The 23,417-nt window shown below is 37.1% G+C and overlaps 1 protein-coding gene across 3 annotated transcripts in view; it reads right to left on the reverse strand.

Moving 5' to 3' along the window:
* The window catches only part of KDM5A (lysine demethylase 5A), a 135,030-nt gene that overhangs the window by 66,692 nt on the left and 44,921 nt on the right, over positions 1-23,417 (reverse strand). For all 3 annotated transcript variants that reach the window (XR_010021333.1, XM_063074954.1, XM_063074941.1), the window contains 9 exons: positions 22,258-22,452; positions 15,266-15,447; positions 14,769-14,893; positions 14,125-14,275; positions 12,669-12,783; positions 9,945-10,300; positions 5,967-6,105; positions 3,811-3,990; positions 3,041-3,202 (listed from right to left, as the gene is read on the reverse strand). Coding sequence is in view for 2 of the 3 variants with exons in the window: in XM_063074954.1 (XP_062931024.1) it covers positions 3,041-3,202; positions 3,811-3,990; positions 5,967-6,105; positions 9,945-10,300; positions 12,669-12,783; positions 14,125-14,275; positions 14,769-14,893; positions 15,266-15,447; positions 22,258-22,452 (1,605 nt within the window). In the remaining variant the exon portion in view is untranslated. The remainder of the gene's footprint in view (positions 1-3,040; positions 3,203-3,810; positions 3,991-5,966; positions 6,106-9,944; positions 10,301-12,668; positions 12,784-14,124; positions 14,276-14,768; positions 14,894-15,265; positions 15,448-22,257; positions 22,453-23,417) is intronic.

The following is a 23,417-nucleotide window of genomic DNA, read 5'->3' on the forward strand; positions in this document are numbered from 1 at the left end:
TATGCAATCAGTATTTATTTCTCTCTACTTTTACATAATTTTTTCCACTTCTTGTAAAAGTAGAATAACAAAGCCTAATGATAAATTATAACAACAGTGTTTTATGAAACTCATTTCAACAAAGTAAATAAAAACAAACAAAATTTAATTATCATGAATATTGTCAGTTCATTTTCTTTTTAAACTTTGAAACAATTTTGAAATAATTCCCAGTTCTACTTGTTTGGCAAGACTGACTTGTTAGGTAGGCTCTCTAATGAGAGGTCACTTTCATTGACTTCAAAACAAGACTGTTGTCGGCGCAGAAAGAGCCATATCAAGTTAACATATGCAATTCCCTACCATTATGTATTACCCAAACTCATTTTTATTTTCTCTCTACTCCCTCTGGCTCCTAGTAATATTGACACATTCCTCCTACCCTACAAAAAAGCATAATTCTCATCGGTTACAAATATTTTACTGAGCACTTAATATACTATTGAATGCTACTAAGAGAAGGGAGATATTTTTAAAAGCAGCTGGTATCAGTAGGCTGGTACAATTCCTTTGAAAAGCACAATAGTATAAACAGTCAAAACATGCTATTAAATTCTAACCCAGTAATTCCATTCCTAAGAATCAATTCTAGGAAAGTAATTGAAAAGAAGGTGGGCTGGCCGGTTGTTCATTGGTTAGAGTGTGTTGCTGGTAATATACTAAGGTCAAGGGTTCGGATCCCCATACCAGCCAGCCACCCAAAAACAAAGCAAATTTTAAAAGAAGGAAAAGGCTATACAAAGAAATTCACTTTATTCATATATAGAAAACTTAGAACAAGCAAAATGTCCAACCTTAGAAAACTATTCAGCAAATTATACATAACAACTTGATGGTATATTAGACAACTATGAAAACAACAATAAAGAACAGAAATATGGACAAGAAACACACTTTTGGGAAGAGAGCAGGATAGTAATCTATTTATATGCTTTGATTACATATGTGTAAAAAATGTGAAATACATATAATCATAAAGCCAAAGATAAAGTATTCAAAAATAAAATAGTTAAAAACACAAAAACAGAATCCAATCAAGATGGCGGAATAGATGGTCCACAGCATCACTCTCTCCGACAAATCAACCAAATTTACAACTATAAAAATGTAACATCAGCCAAGCTGGGGCCACTGGAGCTCAGGGGAAGAAGAGGAGAGGCCTATGGAGTTCATGAAGGCGGGAGAAACTACATGAGAGAAAGAAAAAGCTGCTCTGAGCATTTCGGGCCGCGGCTGCTTTAAGGCTCGAGCTGCTGAGCGCATGGAGCAGGAGCCGGCAGAAGCCGCAGCTGTGCCCTTCAGATGGAGTTACTTGGAGGCAGCAGGAGAGAAGAGGGCCTTGGCAGCCCCCAGAACAACAAGACCACTAATAGGGTTCACGTGGACCCACGCAGGAGCGAGGAGCCAGAATAACTGAAAAAAGGGAGCCACTGAGAGACTGGTGAGTCATCGCAAGGGACCGGCGCAGGGCCCGTCCCATGGGATGTATTTGGAGCACGGGCGGTGGGGGAGACGGGCCCACCGGGAGAACACTGGGACACAGCAAGGACAGCTGATCTGCCCCCCAGTCAGCACAGGACCACTCACAGAAGACTGGTCAGGAATGCAGAATTGCATGGGGTGCAGTTTGATGAAAAACTCAGGCCCAGATCAGAGACTCTACAGAACACAGATCCACCGGGTCTCTGGAGAGTTGGAAGTACCTATAAGCTCAACCATTAAACCCTGAGCTGCACAAAAAGCCTTCCCTAGGGAAACAGCAGCAAAGTAGCAATTTAAACAACCACACAGCTCAAGTACTGGTTCCCATAGGAAGTTCCCCCGTGTTAGAAGCAAAGGACAAAAAATTAGCTCTGGCCCAGGCACACCACCAGCACCTTTGAGCCTGCCTGAGCACTGGAGGCTTGGATCTGGGGACAGGACCCCACTCCCACTTCCAGGCAAACTGCATCAGTGCCTCAGGGCCAGTCTGGGGACCTGAAGCATGGAGAAGGGGACTGGCCCCCCTCCCACAACCAGGCACACCACTCCAGCACCTTGGGTCTCACCCAGGGACCCGGGGTATGGAGAAGGGAACTGGACCTCTCTCCCACAACCAGGCACACCATGCCAGCACCTTGGGGCCTGCCCAGGGACCCAGGGCATGGAGGAGGGGACCAGACTCTCTCCCACAACCAGGCAGACTGAGCCAGTGCCTTGGGGCCCACCCAGGGACTTGAGGTATGGAGTTGGGAACTGGACATCTCTCCCACAACAGGCACAACATGCCAGCAACTCAGAGCCCACCCAGGGACCCGGGGCAAGGAGAAGGGGAATGGTCCTCTCTCCCACAACCAGGCACACCATACCAGTGCTCCAGGGCCCGCCCATGGTCCCAAGGCATGGAGAAGGGGACCAAACACACCCCACAACCAGGCATACCGCCAGTGCCAAGGAGCATGCCAAAAACAGCACCCCCACATGGGTGGCCCACCACAGCCACCACAATAACCATGGCTGCTGCAAAAGCGGCTAGACGCCACAGCCACCACGTAGATGGTCCGCCAACCACTGGAGTGCATTCACACAAGAAGAATCACCAGCGGAGACAAAGAAAAGAAGAGGATGTCTCTTTCCACAAAACCCATTTCAGAGTGACAGAAGAAGCATCTGCTCTATGATAATATTGGGGGACCTGATCACATCTCTCAGCATTGGACAGATCATCTAGGCAACAAGTCAACAGAGTAACCATTATTCTTTCAGAAGGAGAGAAGAAATCTAGGGCAATTAGACGGGGGAGAGGGAGAGGTTGGACAAGGGGCATAAAGAATAATTATGATTTGTAATGATATATAATAGTAATATTGATTTAATCAACATATCTCAATGTTCAACCCCAAAAATGTATAATCGATTTTGATTCAATAAATTGAAAAAAATAAAAATAAAAACATAAAAACACTGAATCTGCTAATATCATCACAGAATTGTTTATTAACAAGCAAACATAATTTCTTACCACCATGGCTGTATCTCTGGTTTCCTCCAATCCCTCCTCCAGATCACTCAAAGGCTCAAGGTCCAGATCCTTTTCTTTTTCTTTTTCTATTAGTTCTTTTACTTTTTTCCTTCTGTTTTTACCACTCCCATATATACCAATGTCAGTCCGAGGACTTAGCACCTACAAAAATAAAATCAAAGTATGAACTCTGGTTTTTAAAAAAATCTTAAAAGTGAAAATAATAAAACCATTTATCGACCACTCACCATGTCTCTGGCTCTTTCTTAAGGACTTGCTACGCATTATCTAATTCAATCCTCACTACAACCCTATGAATAGATATTATCCACATTTTACCAACAAGGGAAACTGAGGCTCAGAAAGGAAACAACTTGTCCAAGGATACAGGATTAGCAATTAGAAAGCCAGTCCTCAAACCTGAAATTACCTTATTCCAAAGCCTATGCTCTTAATTATGATCAACAGCTCAAAATGAAAAAGATGATGAGTATTTAAATTTGAAATAAGATCTTTCAGTGACAGAGTCCAATAACAACAGAGATAAGATCCAGCCTGACTGCTTTTCTGGACACAGCACAAGACTAACTGGAAATGAAACTGACTAAGGCTCCAGATTTCAGATCAACAACTGATACTACCTAATAGGAATCACTTGTATAACGGCAACTAGAAAACCTCACCAATACTACTACTACCTACAGCTGTTAAATTATCAGATGCTGATGACAGTGTTGAATTGAAGTATGTGTACATAAACTACTCTTTACCTGTAACAACGTATGGCTGGAATTCTTCTTAAGAAAGGTCCGCCCAGTCCGTTCTCTCCATGCCCGTGCTGCTGCAACCTGTGACTCCACTTGGGGCAGTGCATCAAGACGCACAGGGATAGGGCGCCCTTTAGCAGATAAGCTCTCAAGCTGCTCCAAGTAAGCGTAGTTGCTACCACTCTGAAAAACAAAAGTAGATTCTCACACAATTTGAGTTCTCTAATGGAGTCTGGCAATATATTGCTGGAAGACCTTACAAAGAGTTTAGTGTCAACTTTTTTATTAAACATTATTCCTTAAGCCTAATTGCATCTCTTGGATTAATTTCCAATGTCTTAAAAAAGTTTACGTGGGGGGGAACACCAATGTCAAGGGTTCAGATCCCCTACTGGCCAGTTGCCAAAAAAAATGGTTTGTGTAAATTCGTTTTCTTAAATGAGTATGTTGCCAAAGACTTTATTTATTTTATTAATGAGAGAACCAGTAAGATGTAAAAACCAGTTCAAAGGATGATCTGAAGAACAGGCATGTATAAATGCAAATAGGAATGAAGAAATGAATTTGCTAATAGATGGAAATAAGTGTTTAACATCATACAGAACAATGGAATCATCTTTTCTACAGTTTGGAAATGAATCGTACCATTACAGACAAATGTATTGCCTTTCTATGGACATAATTTATTTGCATTGCTTTTTTTTTTTTTTTAAACAGCTGACAGAGTTGTAAAATAGCTTGGCCAAAGAAAATCTAAGGCATATACTTCTAGAATCAGACAATACTGGAGGGTTCAATAGCAATATTCAATATTCCATTGAAAGGACACCCAGTAATCTCTTTTGCCTACTTCAAAGTCTTTCACAATTTTTCCGGCAACTAAAAGCAGTATTTTAGTTCTGGTAACCACCTCCATTTTATGTTACATCATAAACAAAGAATGAATATTTTCCTTCTAAGTTCGCAATATTTCAATATTTCCATGTAATGAAGTCATTATTGTTTTTAGAACTTCTATATTGCATTCAATTAAAGGTTATTTCCCACTTATTTGCCTGTAAACTCATTTTGAAAGATACACTGAAGCATGTGGAAAAATAAACAAGAAACCCATGAATTTTTAAAAGGAATAATGATGAGGTTCTAATCCTAGAGATATTATAATGGCATAATTATGAAGAGAGTCTAGTTCTACAAGATATTTTAATTGCATAAGTAAATCACTACCGTACCAGAATAAGGACAGCAAAATGGAATAGAAAAAAAGCTCAGAGATATGGTCAAGAAATACCATATTTACTACTTCTCCCTCTTGTGCTCAGTTATAGCTATTTGACTACATTCTGGCTAAGCCTACATGTAGCCTGCTCCCAAGCAATGTATTCTAAAGAAAATTCTGCCTATCAACAGAATTTTCCACTTTGAGCCTACAAGTCAGTACTCCCACTGAAGGGAAGGGCCAGGTAGAGAAAGTCATTCAAAATTACAGAGAAAACACGTGACAGCTGCCTATATTTGTCAACTGAGTTCTTCAATCATTAAAGAGCCAACTAAGGATGATCAGACATTTAAGGACAACCAACCGCCTGAAACATGCCAAAGTTGAAACAAACAGAGGACCTGTCCTGATGAAAACAGAGATAATTCAAAAAAATCAGAAGAAAAACAGTGGCAGCTAAACAAGTCCCAGAAAAAGCCAACTGAAGAGAAGGTAAAAGAGAAACATTAGAACTTGACAACTATAATATGTTCTTTTTGGGGACAGCAGTCTAGTGGAAGGGAGTTGTTTTTTTTCTTGGGTACAGTTCTACAATTAAGACTATTTACATACTCAATGCTATAAATGCTGCTTAATGGCTTTTATAATTCATGCAAAGTTTCTTCACTATCTAGCACTTATTTCATTCTGTTTTGAATTACAGAGGTATAACATGTGTCTCTCCAACCAGAAAATATATTATTTTGAAGGCAGAGTTGATAAAAACAAATAATGTTTAAGTAGGTAATATTTATTTTGAGTTATAAAATCAGATAGAAGAATAAGTGAATTTTAAGTACTATGACTATTTTATTATGATTATTCTAAAGAATTAGTTTAAAGGATTCATCTGTGAGACAGTCATTACCTGATGGGTAGGATAATCTGAGAGTCTCCCTACCTGAATAGCTTCCACTTTAGCTGTCCATTCTCGAGCCTTTTGTAAGGCTTCTTTCAGGGATAACACATTGGGTAGAAAGGCTGGAATGTTCTTGGCTTCATTCACAATGCCTTCTAAACTTGCCACGCTGTGCCGTGGTCTAAAAGAACAATAAAAATGGTGGGATGCATGAGAAAAAGCCCAAATGCTACCAATATTTAAATAACATTTTGGAATGTGTAGAGAACTTTCATATATATGATTTCATTTAATTCTTACCACAACCTTACAAGGGAGGCAAAGCATCTATTATCTTTAATTCCATTTTACAGATAAGAAAAAAACAAAGATAAATTATTTTCCCCTAAGTTATTTAAATGACACACCTGAAATACTGACTCGGCATAAGTCTCAGATCCATGCTCCTTTCATTCACTATACTAGATTGCCTCTACTCTAGTTCTCTACAATACCTGAAATTGCCAGAGATGTGTATTTGATAGCAATGTAGAATACAATAGACTAGAAATCCTTTAATGCTGACCATGTACATTTAATTCAACTATACTCACTAACAGCTAGTTACACAAAGATATATAAAACATAGACCTTATCCTCCACTAATCAGAATATAAGATAAGAATTATACTTCGAAATTACTATTGGCTCACTACTACGGGAGGTAGTGATTAATTCTGTCTAGGAGATTTGAGAAGAGTTTTGAGGTTGGCCTTAAAAAAAAGTATATATAAACACCAAGGTCAAGAGTTCAGATCCCCACACCAGCCAGTTGCCCCCTGCCACGCACCATCCCCCAAAAGAAGTATGATTTTGTCAAATGATAGGCTAAAGAAAAAAAACCAGAAATATAGTGAACAATGGCATGGAGAAACATTAAAAAGAAGTTGGTAGTTCAGTATGAGATCGGAGGTGGTGTGGAGGATAGGGAGATGGAGTAAGAATGGGGCAGGAAATAGAATATGGCAGGGAAAAAAGATGCAAACAGATTAAGAGTCTTGAGAACCATGAACTTCACTATGTAAAGCAACGGGAAACTACTAAGGGTGGGAGTGGTTTCGTCATCCACGAATCCTACTATGTACTAGGCACTATGCTGGAGATTGTCAATGAGCAAGACAGTCCTTCCCTCAAGAAACTTTAATCTTGTGGGGAGGGTTATTAACAAGGAGCTATGATGCACTATGATGAGTACAATTGTAAAGGAAAGTAAAGGTGCTATCATAATACATAGTAGAACCTTACTAACTTGAGAGGTGAAAAAAGACTTTTAGGGGATGGGGCTAGAGGCAGTGTAGGGATGGTTGCAACACAGGGGATGGGCAGAGAGAAGAGTGCTCCACAAGAGAACAAAACAAACAAACACTAAGGTCCAGAGAAAGAAAGAACATGGCATGTATGAGGAGCTGGGGGGGTGGCCCCCGCGGGGCAGAAATCACTATATTTGGTACACAGAACACAAGAAGAAGAATGGCAAGAGATGAAACTAGATACATAATTAAGCAAGAGGCTAGGTGACAGATGGCCTTATAAATCAGGTTAAGAAAGTTGGACTTCATCCTGAGGGCAATAGGAAATTAGTGAATGGCTTTAAGCAAGGAAGTGAAATAGTCATACTCGTATTTTAGGAAAATATTAGTGGCAGTGAAGAGAATTGATTAAGAGGGATGAGACCACAGACAGAACCTGTTGCTGTGATCTAGGCCAGCTGTGATAGCAGCTTGAGGGAGAACAAAAGAAAAAGAATGAATAATCCTACAAGCAGCCCAAGCAAAGAGATTCTCTTTAGAACAGTGAACAGAATTATATATTCAAAGTACTGAGACAAAATAATTACCAACCTAGAATTCTATACCTTATGAAAAAGTCCTTTATGAGTGTAAAATAAATCCATCTACAGACACACACAAAAAAGTGAGAAACAACGAGGAAATACAATCAATTATGACTGAATTTGAGAGTAAGGAAACAGGAGGGGTCAAATGAGTGAAAGATGGTATAATTCAAAGAAGAGAGACACAAAGGAGGTATGAGAAGGAGTTAATGAGTCCAATTTTGGATATAGAGCATTTGAGGTACCTGTGAGACGTTCATTGGAATTATCTGGTAGGCAGATGGCATCCACGAAAGAAATCTATATTATAGATGAGAATTTAGGAGTTACTCAACATAAAGATGGTAAACGGATCCCTAAAATTAGATGAAATTTCCAAGGAGACTGTACAGAGTGAGAAGAGAAAGGGGTCTAGGCCAGAATCTTCAGGAAAGCCGTTACATAAGAGGCAGAGAGAGAAGGCCAAAGACAAATGAGGAAGATATCAAGAAAAGAAAGGTAAGAGATCAAGAGTACTAAGGAAAGATAATTCTGAAAAGAGTTCAAAAAGGGAAGATTTTACCTCCCACTATTCCCACCAACCATATCAACCTCTATTTCTTTACCTATTTTATTTTTTTCATGACACTAATTATCTGAAATTCATTCATTTATTCATCTCTCTCTCCCCACTAGAATGTTAGCTCTATAAGGGCAGGGACCTTGTGTGTCTTGTTCACTACTGTCTCCATAGCTCTCAGAAACAGTGCCTGGCATGTACTAGTAGAAACTACATAAAAACTTACTGAAGTGCAAAAATCAAGAGAAACAATAAATGGACTATAATTAGGTCAGTAATGAGAGCTGAAAGACAGATATAAAAGACATTTTGGAGGCAAAATTATTGCAACTTGGTAATTGATTAAACATACAAGATTGGGAAAAGAAAGTTTTCAAACATTACAACCAACAAAATTTCATTTGGTAAACAACCAATAGTTAAATCAGGTATACCAAATCTTAGTTTTATATTCCAAAATTATTAACTTCGCCCATTTAATATCCTCCCACCTCCTGGAACTGTCATGAATCTGAAGGCACAGAGTAATTTGAATACTTCAAATAGGAAAAGCTATAAATAAATTTTGGTTTTGTTTGTTTTTTAATTTCAGTATGTATCCTGCATGACACCTGGAGAGAAAAATATCCAGTATACATGGAGGCCCCTCTTGACCGAGCAGAGCTATGTTAATTACATATCACCTAAAGCATTTCCTATCGAATTCATCCAAACTGGCTGGCAAAGTAGTTAAGTGCACAAGAGCCTTTGGAATGGAGTGGAAGAGGCTTTAAATTTAGCTGTGTCACTTAATAACTATTTGATATCTCTAAGCACCCCAGTTTCAACCTCACAATAGAAATTATATAAATATTAATCTTAGCTGTTAGAGAAATGCTTTCATAAAGAACACTACAGTTAATTATTAGCCAACTTACGTGATACACAGTCAACTATGATAAACACTTTACTTAAATCTCATTAAGTCCAATGGGTTGCCAAAGCTAATGCAACTGCTTACCATTTTTATACCTGATTCTTATCTCCCACTACTTTCTTGTATAACCTCTCCACTCCAGTAAAGCCCATTTATTTTCTGTTACCTGAACATACCTACATATTCCTTAAGCTGCGCTTATGACCTTCCCTTTACCTCCCCCCCCCTTCCACTTCAATCCTACTCATTCTTCAAGGTTCTACCTAAGTTTTCATTTTCCTCTCAAGCTTCTCTACTGACCATCCAAGATCACCATGATCTCTCCTCCTCTGAATTCCTGTAACATTCCATATCTCTCAGTTAACATTAATAACATACTGCAGTGAACTTTATAATTCTTAGTTCCTAAGTATAATATCACTATCATAAGCTCTAACAAAATACTACTATGTATCACTTAAAGTATCTAACAAAGTACTCTGCACAGTAGTTTGTACATATTTGAAACTGTCTACATGCCCATTGATATCCCCATTTGATAACTTAGTGATCGGTCAGGGAAGGCACAAAACATTTAAACATTTAATCAAATAGGCCTTTATGTTCCTCCTTCCCATTCTACCTTCTGACTTAGTTATTAAAGAGGAAACAGTCACCAAAATATGTGTTCACCTTGCCTGTAGGCAGACCTTAGCCTTTTCTTCCCATCGTTCTGAGACTGTAAGGAGCTCCTGTAGTTCAGCCATTGCTTTCTCTACAGCATGGTGGGGTGCCAACCCTACACCAGAGTCTATCAGTTTTTTCATGACATCCAAAGTGACTTGTTGTGGATCTGACAGGGTCAGTCTTACTTCATCCAACCAACGAGCCTGCTGTAGCTCTTGCTTTAGTCGGGGTAATTCAGGTAGCTCCACATAGAGACTAGCGCCCATGTCTATCAACATCTGGAGTTTGGAAGAATCTGGCGTTTCATCCATCAAGGCCTCCTGAGCACGTTCATGAAACTCTTCCACATCATCCAGCAGGTTCTGAAAAGTCAAGAAAAAGAAAAAGAAAAAGAAATTTAAAAGATACTGAATGAGTATGTAGTAGACATAGTTCAGGCAAGCTATCAATTCTAGACCATCTCATAATCTTACCATCATAGCCCCAAATATTCAGATATGATAGTTAAATAAATATGCTTCTCTGTAATTATTTCTATCTACAGATAGTTACCAACTTATGATGGTTTGACTTACACTTTTTTGACCTTACCATGGGTTTATCAGGGTATTAAATGCTTTTCTGACTTATGATATTTCAACCTAATGATATTTTCTACTCACGGTGAGTTTACTGGGACATAACCCCATCGGAAATCAAGGAGCATCCGTAAAGTCCTACTTTTAAAATATGATTGATTCATTCAATAAATATTTAATAACTGCTGATTTAGATGCAGGCACTGGTCTAGGAACACAGTACTGAATAGGACGTACAAAGTCCTTGTCTTCAAGAACATACAATCTAATATAGGTGGCCAGACAGTGAATATATGGATAAAATGTTTCCGTTACTGTTAATTGCTCTGAAAATCAAATAGGGCAACATGATAGAGAATGACCAGGAGGGAAAGGGAGCATATTACTTAGCAATGGTGGTCACAGAAGAACCAAAACCAAAATTAGGAGGTAGAGGTGGGAACTATATGAAGATCTGGAGGAAGAACATTTCAGGTGGGCAGATAATAATCATAAAGCTTTTAAAGAGGAATGAGCTTGGTGTGCTGCTACAAATGGATGAGAGAGAAATGTAGTTAAAGAGTAAGCAAAGGTCGGATTACATAGTGTCTTGTAGATTATAATGAGTTTCGATTTCATTCTACTGACTTTGAGGAACCACTGGAGGATTTTAACTACAGAGGAGTGATATGATTGATTTATATTTTAGATGATTGCTGTGGCTACCAAACAAAAAATAAAAAGGGGAGAGCAGTCAAGAGCCTGCTGCAGTAATCTGAGGGCCAGATTCTATAGATGTAGAGCACATTTTAAGCAATAGAGATGATAATAGTTAGCTTTGGGATATATTTTGGAGGTAATAGCGCTTAAGATATTGGACACAGGGTATTAGAGAAATTAAAAAAGCAAGGATTCTGATTCGTTTAATTCATCAAAAAGCTTTTAAGATGTCTTTTAGTCTGCCAAATGGAAATGTAGAGTATGTAACTGAATATACAAGTCTGTAGGAAAGAAGAAAGGCAGTCAGAGCTGGAAATTTGGGAATCAACAGGATTTAGGTGATATTTAATGTCACTGAACAAATAAAAAGATATCAGAAGAGGATGCACCCAGAATAAAGAAAGACTGAGACTCCTAACATACTCCAACACTTAAAGTGAAGTCAAGCTAAGGAAAAAGAAAACAGCAAAGAAAACTTAAAATAAGGAACTGCCAACAAGCTAAGAAGAAAATCAGAAAGTGTGTGTCATAGACATTTAGAAAAGAATGTCATTCAAGAAAAAAAGAATGGGCTGACTGGTTAGTTCACTCGGCTAGAGTGTGGTGCTGGGGCTGGCTCATGGTTCACTTGAGAGAGCGTGGTGCTGATAACACCAAGGCCACGGGTTCGGATCCCTATGTGGGGATGGCTGGTTAGCTTACCTGGGAGAGCGTGGTGCTGACAACACCAAGTCAAGGGTTAAGATCCCCTTACCAGTAATCTTTAAAAAAAAAAAACAAAAAACTAAAAACAACTGCTTTAGACACCCAACCCACCCCCACAACCACAAAAATACACTATAAACTATCAAAAGATTACTAACTATGTAGATTAAAATACTTGATATACTTTTGAGATTTTTTTTTTTAAATAAGATGACTGGTAAGGGGATCTTAGCCCTTGACTTGATGTTGTCAGCACCATGCTCTCTGAAGTGACCTAACCAACCATCCCTATATAGGGATCCGAACCCGTGGCCTTGGTGTTATTAGCACCACACTCTCCCAAGTGAGCCACAGGCCGGCCCTACTTTTGAGAATTTACATATTCAATAAATCATAAGGACCCTGGTAATCTCAGAGTTTTTAAAAACTCATGTACTAAAAACTAACTTATACGTTCAGATTCTTTTAACTCATTTCTCGCATTTCAATTACATCTATGTTAAATTGGGGTTCTGACCTAAAATTAATACAGAAAAAAATAATTCTAACCTAGACTTAGCCCCAGTATTTTAAAAGAAGAATAATGGCTAAGAACAAAACCAAGAGACTACCTACTAAAGAACCTTAAGGAGCAATGTACATGTGAGAAAAGAAAGAAAAGGTTAGTCTAGACATACCGTTCTGTCAATCCAAAACAGCAGCCCATTGCACAAAGGATGTTACCCAAGAAAAGAATGTAATACTCCACCTTTACTTGTCGAGCTTGGCTGATGACACAGGGAAGACTAAAAAGTTGCTGGACAAAGGCCTTCAATTCTTCCACTGTCAGTTTGGTCCGAGTCCTCCCACTATCTGGACTCTGCCTGATGTGAATATTGAGACATAAGTAAGAAAGATTCACAGTCATTCCTATATCAAAGCAGCTCCTAGTCTCTTCATAATTTGAACCTAAGCAAACAGACTCCTAGTTTTTGTGGGATTCCACTGCAATGGTAATCACTTTAAACTAAGTCTTTAAGCTCTTTAATTAATGTCTCAAAGATTTAACTCTCCAAGTTACAGTTCCTCCAATCTTCAAGTATTAGACATTTTAAACATTAAATAAATTCCTCATAGTGCAATTTATGTGTTTAAAATTAAGCGTTTAAAATTAAGGTCAGCTAAATCTTGTCATCTCAAGAAGCTCAAAATGTGGACGAAGGCCTTTAAACTGCCTTAGGAGACAACGAACCCCATGAAACTACTTCACAACTTTGTATTTATATATACATTTTTCTAAGAAGGTCCCTAAGCATTTACTAGTTTCTCCAAGGGTGTCAGTGACCCAATGACAGGTTAAGATCCGCTGATCTTAACTTCTAATGTCTCTAAAATGATTCCCTGAGAAAATAAGAAATTTACAAATGAATTTAAAACCCAACGTGCATTGCTATAGAAAAAGCCATTCAGATACAAGGAATGCATTGGAATAACTACGAAATAATTCCAAAGAAAATATAATACATGTGAACTACATTAAATCAAGGGTGCACACTTCTATGCTCCTTAACAACAAACCCCTCTGCATCCATCAAGGTTACTTTTTGCTGCCACGTGCCTTGAGCCTATAGTATCACTTATTTATTTACAATATTTATTGCACATCTACTATGTACCAGGCATTGTTCTAAGTACAAGAAATATAGCAATGAAAAAAAGCCAAAAACCCCTGACACATTCTAGTCTAGTGTACATTCTAGTGGGGGTGGGGAAGAAAAGATAGACAATAAATAAGTAAATTAGTATTTCAGAAGGTGATAAGGCTAAGAGAAAAACACGGCAAGAAAGGATAAGAAGGTAATTTTATAGCATTGTCAGAAAAGGTCTGTCCAAGAAAGTGACATTTGAAAAAAAAATTTGAAAGAAGTGAGGGAACAAACCACTCATTAGTCTTGAAAGAGAACTCCAAACAGTGAAAAGCAAGTATGAAGAGCCTAAGCAGAACGTGCCTAGTATGTACGAAGAACAGCAAGGAAAAGAATGTTGCAGAGTGGAGCAAGAAAGAAGGGAGAATAGTAGGAAATAAGATTGTGGTATTGGGGAAGGCAGAGACATGGCCACAAGAGGTCAAAGACAATGGAAGGCCTCCAGGTCAGTTAAAATTTTGGCTTTAACTCTGAAGAAAACAGGAAACCACTGAAGAAATAAACTCTTCTTAGGTTTACCTGTGTTTCTGCTTTTTGCTCAGAAGTAGCTGAGCCACAGAAGCACAGGTGTCAGCTTCTTTTACAGCATCCCTGAGTTTTCGAAAGAGATCATTCTCTGGGTATTTCCTATCCTCGGCATCTTCCAGCATTACTCGCAATTCAATCAAATCTGTAAAAATAAACAAACAGCCATATACTATAACCATAGACACAAAAAGCCTTTCTGAAATCTTCACCAACCTCACTTTAGTGAGTCACCAACCTATTTGTAGAAACATACCGAGCTGTGAAAATTGTTCCAGTGCAATGAAAGCTTACGACCAAGTGCTCATTCCTAATCCCTATAGACAATTTATCTCAGGTAAGATAAATTCTTTCCATAAAAGCTTTCAGTGTTAGTCCACTGGTAACAATAGTTCCACAAAATATATATCTACTGCAAGTTAGATATATAAGATAATCTGTCCATTTTATGTCAGCTTTTCATTTAAAAGAAGATTTCTCAAATAGAAAATTAAGTCTATATTCAACCAACCCATTAGTCTCAAATCTCATATAAGGTCTATGATTTTTCCTTAACGAAGGAAAAGAACATAAAACTAAAAAAGGCCTCTTTTAAAGCGACCATTTCAGTATATACATACAAAACAAAAAAACTGAACCTTTCTTGTGGCTGAAGTTAGCAGATAATGCTTCTGTAACACGACTGACCCAAGTGTCATAGGACTGTGCCCTGACTTTTACACCATATAGCAGAGAAGGGAGGTCTTCTAATGGGTAGCGATATCTATAAAAAAAAAAAAAAAAGAAATAAAAACCTCAAAAACCAACAACTTGAAAATATATTAAGTTTAAGTACAGCCAACTTAAAAAAAGTACAATGACCAGGGAAAATGGTATCTTGGTTCACATAAAGAGAAAATCAAAGAAGCTCACAGTTTTAATGCAGGGAGAGATAAGGAACATGTGAAATCAACTGATAAAAAAATTTATGTTGCCAAGTTTAGGGCCAACTTCAAAGGACTGGTCCTCAAGCAGGAAAATGGATAGACAAGGAGAAGTTACCCAGTCCACAGACAGGAAAGGAAATAACTAAGAACAGCTTTAAGATGTGGTTTTTAAAAAGGTAAGGAAAGTTTTACAAGATACTTTTGGATACCTAAGACATTTCTTCTGCATGGGGCAGGGGCACAGATCAGTTGGATGGTAGAGACACACAAGCCGCTCAGGATTACAGGAGCACGTGAGAGCAGAAAGAAAACATGTGGTTCTGCATGCTGAACACTGTCGCTCATCATCAGGAACAAGTTCAAACACTTCTTCTTCTGACATCAGGACACCCTGAAATAGAATTTATGTCACTAAATCAAGTTTTTCTAGTCCTTAAAGCATCAAAAAACTAAGTTAGTATTTTTTTCCTATAGGTAAATATCTGATTTAAGGCATAAATATAAGAGGTACAATGGTAGGACATCAAAATACTTTCTGAAAATAATCACTACTAAATTTTTTTAAATGGACAAGACCAAACTTTAGTGTCTAAAGATGCATATTTGAGTGATAAAACTATAAAGAAATGCAAGGAAGTAATTACTATAAAAGTCAAGGCAGTTTTTTGAGGAGAGGGAGGGAAATAGCAATTGGGAGGTGGCTTTTAGGGTGGCTGACAAAGTCTACTTCTTGACCTGAATGATGATGACAAGAAGGTTTACCACACAATTCATGAAGCTATATATTTGTTTTACATGGTTTTGTCTTCTTTTTCACACAACGAAAAAGACTAATTTAAAGAAAATACTACTCATAAAGATAATACACCCTTCAACCAGATAAATGAGTTATCTATGATATGAAAATAACACTGCTATGTATGAACATATACAAGGACAAAGATAGATTATGCAAATCAAAATACAACCTACTTCAGCAATACATCAGAAAGTTAAACCAAATTCAGTATGCCAGCTTAAGAAAGTAAGAGTACCTCCACTTATTACACAAGGGTTCTCTTTATAGTTTGTTTACCTGAGCAAGGACCTGTAAACCCAATTCTACTATAAGAGCAAAACTTTTTTCATTTAAACAAGGTGGGAACCTGATAACTTATTCACTGGCAGACACAATCCAGTTCTTTCATCATACATTTTGATATCACTTTAATCTAGATATCTGCTGGCTATACTCTCACATCTTTCCATTTTCCCATATTAGCATTAAGTATTTTCCTTAAAAATTATTTTTATGAAAAAACAGTTCCAAAATGCGTTGCACATGTTTCTTAGTTTACAAGAATTTACAAAGCTTCATAACAGCTGGCAAACACAGGACACTAATGTGGCAACTAACTAAGTTGTGGTGGCTTCAGGAAATTTTACACCATTTCCCAAAGTGCACTCCAGATGTAATCCTAAAAGGTACTCTGAAAAAAAATTTTTCAGAAAATGCTGTAGATTATATCCCTCCTACTTTAGATATTAACAATGAACACCAGGCATATCAAAGAATCAAAAGTTTTGCAATAAAGAACCCCATTTACCTTAAGTCACCACTTCCCAAACTTTTCTAACTATAGAACAATTTTTCCTTGTAATATCTTCTAACACATTATAATGTTTACTATGTTCCGAGAATACGCTTTGGAAAATCATAAGTTATCAGAAGGGAATGGAGAGAAGAAAAAAGCCATGGATACAAACTAACAGGCAATTGGAAAAGAAAGGTAGTTTGTGAGAGGATAGAGGGGGAGGAGATAATATTCTATTTCAGATGCTGAAACTGAGATGACAAAAATCTAAATAGAAATATGCAATAAGCATGTGGAAACATGGATTAGAAATGGGTGACTGAACATGTCGCCTAATTCAAAGTGATAATAATTCCTGTGTTTGCATGTAATAGGATGAAACATTAAAAGGTGAGAACTGAAATCACAAGTTAATGGCTGAAAGAGAGTTAAAACTCTAAGAATGGATGAGAATTTATTGAAAAGTAGCAGAAAAGACAACAAAAGGTCAAAGGCTGAATCCTACAAACACTGGCAGTTGAGGAGATGAAGAAAAAGATAACTAGAAATGGTGGGCAAATGTGATCAAAGAGGCTGAAGAAGCAGCAGAGCAAATGTTAGGGAAAGAAACCAAAGCAGCAATTAAAGAGGTCATGTGGCCAACTGCCCCCCCCCCCCAAAAAGGTCACAGGAATAAAAGACAAAAAAGAACCACTGGACTTGGCAATAATGTTGTCACTAATAAACTTTGAAAGTTTCAAAAGTATGCTGGGAACAGAGTGACAGTGATGATGAAGGGCAAAGAGCAATGACCACAGGAAAACCACTTAAGATTTTTAGGAAGAGATAAAATGAAAACATTTCTCAAGACAGGAAAGACAAGCGCACATACAAAGAAAGGGTAGAGATAAGTGCCCTGAACAAGGATACAGGAGGAAGGTAAGTTTAAAGAAGGGTTTTAGGGCTGGCCAGTTAACTCAGTTGGTTAGAGTGCAGCCTTGTAACAACAAGGCCAAGGGTTCAGATCCACATACTGGCCAGCCACCAAAAATAAAATAAAATAAAGAAAGGTCATTATAAAAATTTGATCAAAGCATCATAAATAACACAGAGGATCAGGAGACGTAATATTCAAATTATTGCAGAATAAGGAAAAATAATGCTCCATTAATAACTCAGGTTAAACCTGAACTATGAATATGCCACAAAAACTTATTTCATGAGTCTCCACCAACGTAATTAAATTTCAAAATTCAAAATAAAGACTCCAGGCAATGAGAAAAGGAATCCCATTTTAAATAAACATACAATCAAAAAGAAGACTTTTAAGAAATAAGTATAATGTAGAAATAAATATTCACTTTCAAAAAGTAAAATAAGTTAAAACAAACAAACAAAAAAAACCAAAACAAGATCCACTTGTATCTTGTTTTTTAATTCAAGCAACTAGAAAAAGAAATCTGACCATTTAGTCAAAATTCTTACTTCTAAGCTAACTTAAATTCTTTTAACAATAACCAGCTTTAAATATTTTCTAATAGTACAATATTAATACTGCATTGGCCAGCCACCCCAACCCCCCAAAAGTTAATACCATTTCTAGCATGTATAGCTTTATGTTTTGGTTAATAGTTTTTTTCCATTTATGCCTATAAAAAGAGTAGTGAAACTGGATCAGTTTTACTTTTCAGATCCAAAGCACTATTCCACTATAATATTTCTCTTTAGCCTAAACCTACACTCAATCTTTTAAGACTCTTCAAATCTGACTTGATGAGTCTAACATTTGAAATAAATTATTTGGAAATATACACAAAAACATACGGCAAACTCCTTAATTTTGTGATTATATGAACTTTCCTACCTGAAAATGTTATTTTCACAAAAAATTGTGACTTTAGTCAAAGGCAAACAGACATACTGCATTTTACCATTTGGGGTATGTCAAAAATAAGGTGTCTTCTCAATCTAGCAATTACTCTTGGCAATTAAGCTAAACAGGCACTCTCCTAAAGGAGAAGATCTCAAACTGGTATCCTCCGGTTTGAAATTATGTGACATGTCCAAGAAAATAAACTTTGATTCACACCTCACTCTGTATGCAAAAATTAACTCAAAATAGGTCATATACCTAAATGTGAGAGCTAAAACTACAAATTTCTAGAAAACACAGGAGAAAATCTTTTTGACCTTGGGTTGGGCAAAGAATTCTCAGATGGGACCAAAAGAATAACTCATAAAAGCAAAATTGATAAATTGAACTTCATAAAAATTAAAAATTTGTTCTTGAAAAAGACACTGTTAAGAAATGAAAAAGACAAGCCACAGACTGACAGAAAATATTTTCAAATCACATATCTGAGAAAGAATTTATAGCTAGAATACATATAAAACTCTCAAAATTCAATAAAATAACCCAATTTTTACAAATTGGGCAAAAGATTTGAACAGACACTTGCCCCAAAATATACAGATAGTAAATATGCACACTAGAAAATGATCAACATCATTAGTCATTAGGGAAATGCAAATTAAAACCATGATGAAATACCACTACAAACCTATTAGGATGTCTAAAGTGAAAAAGACTAACATACTGCTTGCTGTGAGCCATCCTGCTATAGGGAACGGCATGGGAACCTGAGTGATACCCCCTGTTCTGCAGACTACAAGGGAGTTCCACGTGTGTGGTGCAGCTCCATGGAAGTTCTTGTTTGTTCACCTTTGGTTGCTTGACAAGGCTTCCCAGAATTAAACAGCCTAACCTTTTGGCTTAGTATGGCTTTGGGAAATTCCCTGGAGTTTCTCAAAGGACATGTTAAAATACATCAAAATTAACTGGTTTATTTAAAGGGCATTGTCAGTACTAAAGGTGTTTTTGATGCATGCTCCCAGTATGGGTTGGCTCCATTTAATTTTGTCATTAATCTTCCTTGTTAGTGATGTGTATATGGACCCATTGTGGCTGTGGTCATGCTCTTGTACGTGTGGAATGAAGTTATTATGTTGGATTTCTATTCACATTACCCCAGGGAGACGGTGGGTCTGGGTGCAGTAATGTTTATAACTAATTGATCATCAACCAGTTACAGATTTGTTTCTCCCCACTCTCACAGGTTCACTTGATTTACCAAGAACATGTTCTTTCTTTAGTAATAATAAGAATGATATGGTTTTTGTTAGTTTAAGTAGGATCATTTAACTTTTCACTTTGTCCCCTGTGCTGTTCACGGAGTCTATTGGCAGAGAGATGAAAAGTATAAACATTGTGATTTTGAGTATAAATTAAAATGATCAATATAGAGTATAATCAATATTAAATTGTTAACCATAACTAATCAATGTTATTAAAATCAGGTATAGTAAGTATAAGTAAGATTTAAAAAGGGTTAAATTGTAAGTTAAGAAAGTTAAGAATTATAGTTTAAACTAAAAGTCTGATGCTCTTTAAAGCCAAGCATGCTGCTATTGTATAGTTTCCTGGCCACGAGCCACAGGCTTTGGGGTGAGCTACTGATGCATGAGTAGATGTTTTTGTCACAGCATGAGTGCCTTGGAATGTTTTGACCTTTCTTTTTCAACAGAAACAAAATAAAAAATGTTTTGATTAAAAGATAAATCAAGGGCCGAGCCCGTGGCGCACTCGGTAGAGTGCTGCGCTGGGAGCGCGGCGACGCTCCCGCCGCGGGTTCGGATCCTATATAGGAATGACCGGTGCACTCACTGGCTGAGTGCCGGTCACGAAAAAACGACAAAAAAAAAAAAAAAAAAAAAAAAAAAAAAAAAAAAAAAAAAAAAAGATAAATCAATGTGTAAAAGATTAGGTAAAAACATATAAATAAAGCAAGATTTTTGTGGTTGTTGTCCACACTTGCACTAGACATCTGTGGTCCATCTCTTTCTTTCCTCGCCGACGCCACACCATCTATTCAGGTCTAACAAATCCTGTGGAGCTGGTCTCCGGCAAACATACCAAGTGTTGGTGAGGCAACACCAAGAGTTAGTAGGCCAATTGGAACTCTCAAACACTGGTGGTGAAAATGTAAAATGGTACAACTACTTTGGAATACAGATTGGCAATTTTCTAAAAAAAATTAAACATACACATACCATATGACCCAACCCAATCCACTGCTAGTATTTACCCAAGAGAAATGAAAGCTTATGTCCACACAAAAACTTCTACACAGATGTCCACAGCAATTTAATTCATAATAGCCCAAAACTAGAAACAATCCAAATGTCCCTCCGTAAGGAATGTATAAACAAATTGTAGTATGTCCATTCAATGGAAAACCACTCAGCAATAAAAAGGAATGAATTATTAATACATGCAACATGGGTGCATTGCACAGTAATTATGCTAAGAAAATGTAGCTACATTTTTAAAAAGGTATAAATTATACAATTCAATTTAGATAATTTTTTTTTTTTTTTTAAAGCAAACTAAATAAATAGTTCCTGGAAATGAGGAATTAAGGATGGGTGGGTGTACAGTTCGGAAAGCAGGAAGAACCTCAAATGGGCATGAAGAAACTTTGGGGGGCAATATATTTACTATCTTGACTGTGGCAATTGTTTCATGGGTATATACATAGCTAAAACTTATCTAATTGTATACTTTAAAAGTGTACAGTTTATTATATGTCAATTATACCTCAACAAAGCTGTTTTTAAAATAAGGACAGAATATCAGGCAGAGAGGGAGGAGGGACATGGTACAAAAGCAGGAGGAAGAATGGTACCAACCAAGTGAGGCCAGCTATGTAGGAAAGATTAGGAAGAATGAGCCAAGATGAGGCTGCACACACCCAGATTTTCTCATATGTTTCCCAGTTCAATGTGACAGATATTTATTCTAAGCATTTAAAATCCTAACTCTTGGGGCCGCCCCGTGGCGCACTCGGGAGAGTGCAGCGCTGGGAGCGCAGCAGCTCCCGCCGCGGGTTCGGATCCTATATAGGGATGGCCCGTGCGCTCACTGGCTGATCGTGGTGCAGCTGGTCATAAAATCCTAACTCTTGGTTATTCAGTCCTTCCTATTTATTAAATTACTTAAAAGGGAAATAAAAGACAGATTAATTCAGTTTGATAGTCTACAATCAGCAGAAACATAACTTTTATTCAAAACAAAGCTCAGAGAAAAGAGGATTTGAATTTCTTGTTTAAAGAAATAAAACTATATGTAAAAGATTTAAAAAGATAAATATATAGCTAAGAAATTCTACCTGACGGAATTCTAGTTTTAAAAATCTAGAGATGGGGCTGGCTCATGGCTCACTTGGGAGAGTATGGTGCTAATAACACCAAGGCCACAGGTTCGGATCCCTATATAGGGATGGCCGGTTGCTCACTTGGGAGAGCGTGGTGCTGACAACACCAAGTCAAGGGTTAAGATCCCCTTACCGGTCATCTTAAAAAAAAAAAAAAAAAAAAAATCTAGAGATGGTGACATTAAGATTCCTAATACTTTTTCAATCTGAAGAAACCAAAATGGCAATTATAAAAATATAAAAACTCCAATCTAGTGATTTTTGTGTTCAACTCCTAAAGAGGTCAAAGACGAAAATGGATTCTCTCTATAGGTTCAATTTTTAGTATATCCCACAAGCAGTATCAAATATAGGAAATGTACTTTGCAAACTCACCATCTGTACAACAGACTCCCTTAATCGTGTTTCTTCTTCAGTCATGAGAGTCAATTCTTTGCAGACCATGGCAGCCAGTCCCACATCTAAGCATTCTGGATCTGCTGCCATCTTGAAAATGAGTTCCTCATGTGAGAAGACACAATGGCGCCTTAGCCGTCGGTAATGATTTACACACTGACGTCCAATAGGCAACTGAAAACAAGAGATGATCATAAACTTGCTTATAACATATTCCAAAACAGAACCACATATACCAGAACAGAATCCCTATTTACCCTTCAGATCCTTCCTTTTACAGAATAACAAATCCCTTTTGGATATGAGAGGCAACTATAAACACTAAGCCTTTATGACCTAGCTGGAATTTCAAAGGCCTTCCCACAGAAAATCCCCATAATCTGAGATGCTAAACTTCTGATTTTGTACTCATTATTTGCATCAAGAAGGAGTTCCTTGTAATATAAATGAGGCAACAAACTCTTTTAGACCAGTCTAAGATGAAGTTGCCCTTACAGGAAAAAAAAATTGTAGAAATAAATAAATAAATATTTTAAAAGTTCAGGCCATAAAGGGTTAAGTGGAATTATTCAGCATTCAAGTTTTCACAGAACAAAATGAATAAATATTACAGGAAAAAAAAGAAAAGAAAAGAAAAAGGAGGGAAAAGTACTACTTAAGCAATCCATATCAGCTGACATACCTAGAAATCCTCTTAAAAACAACTAGCCTGGCAGAAAGAGAATTCAAAGTGAAATCATGAAATTATATACTTTATTTTCCTTAATAGTGAAATGACTAAATGATCACTTTTCATAAATCAACAGATACTCAAGATAAATTCTGAAAATTTCTTTAACTATCAAGCTGTAAGCCAAATTAAAATACTCTACACTAACATACACATACATATACATATACGCACAATCACACATTCCAACTTCAATTACTTTCCTAAGCTCAGGTAGAAAAACTTGGGTCGCTAAAGAGTTTTGCTTGGATTTGGAAAGTGTAATATAAAAGAGAAAAAAATTTAAAATGCATCTTTAAGAACCTTTCAGAATTCACCTACATTTTGAGAAAGGCAGAAAGGAATCATAGGTATCACAAGGAGTATGAGGCTATCTCTGAATTAAGCAGTGATCCCATACTCTTCAAAG

Source organism: Cynocephalus volans, chromosome 1, assembly GCF_027409185.1.
Source record: "Cynocephalus volans isolate mCynVol1 chromosome 1, mCynVol1.pri, whole genome shotgun sequence".
Lineage (NCBI taxonomy): Eukaryota > Metazoa > Chordata > Mammalia > Dermoptera > Cynocephalidae > Cynocephalus > Cynocephalus volans.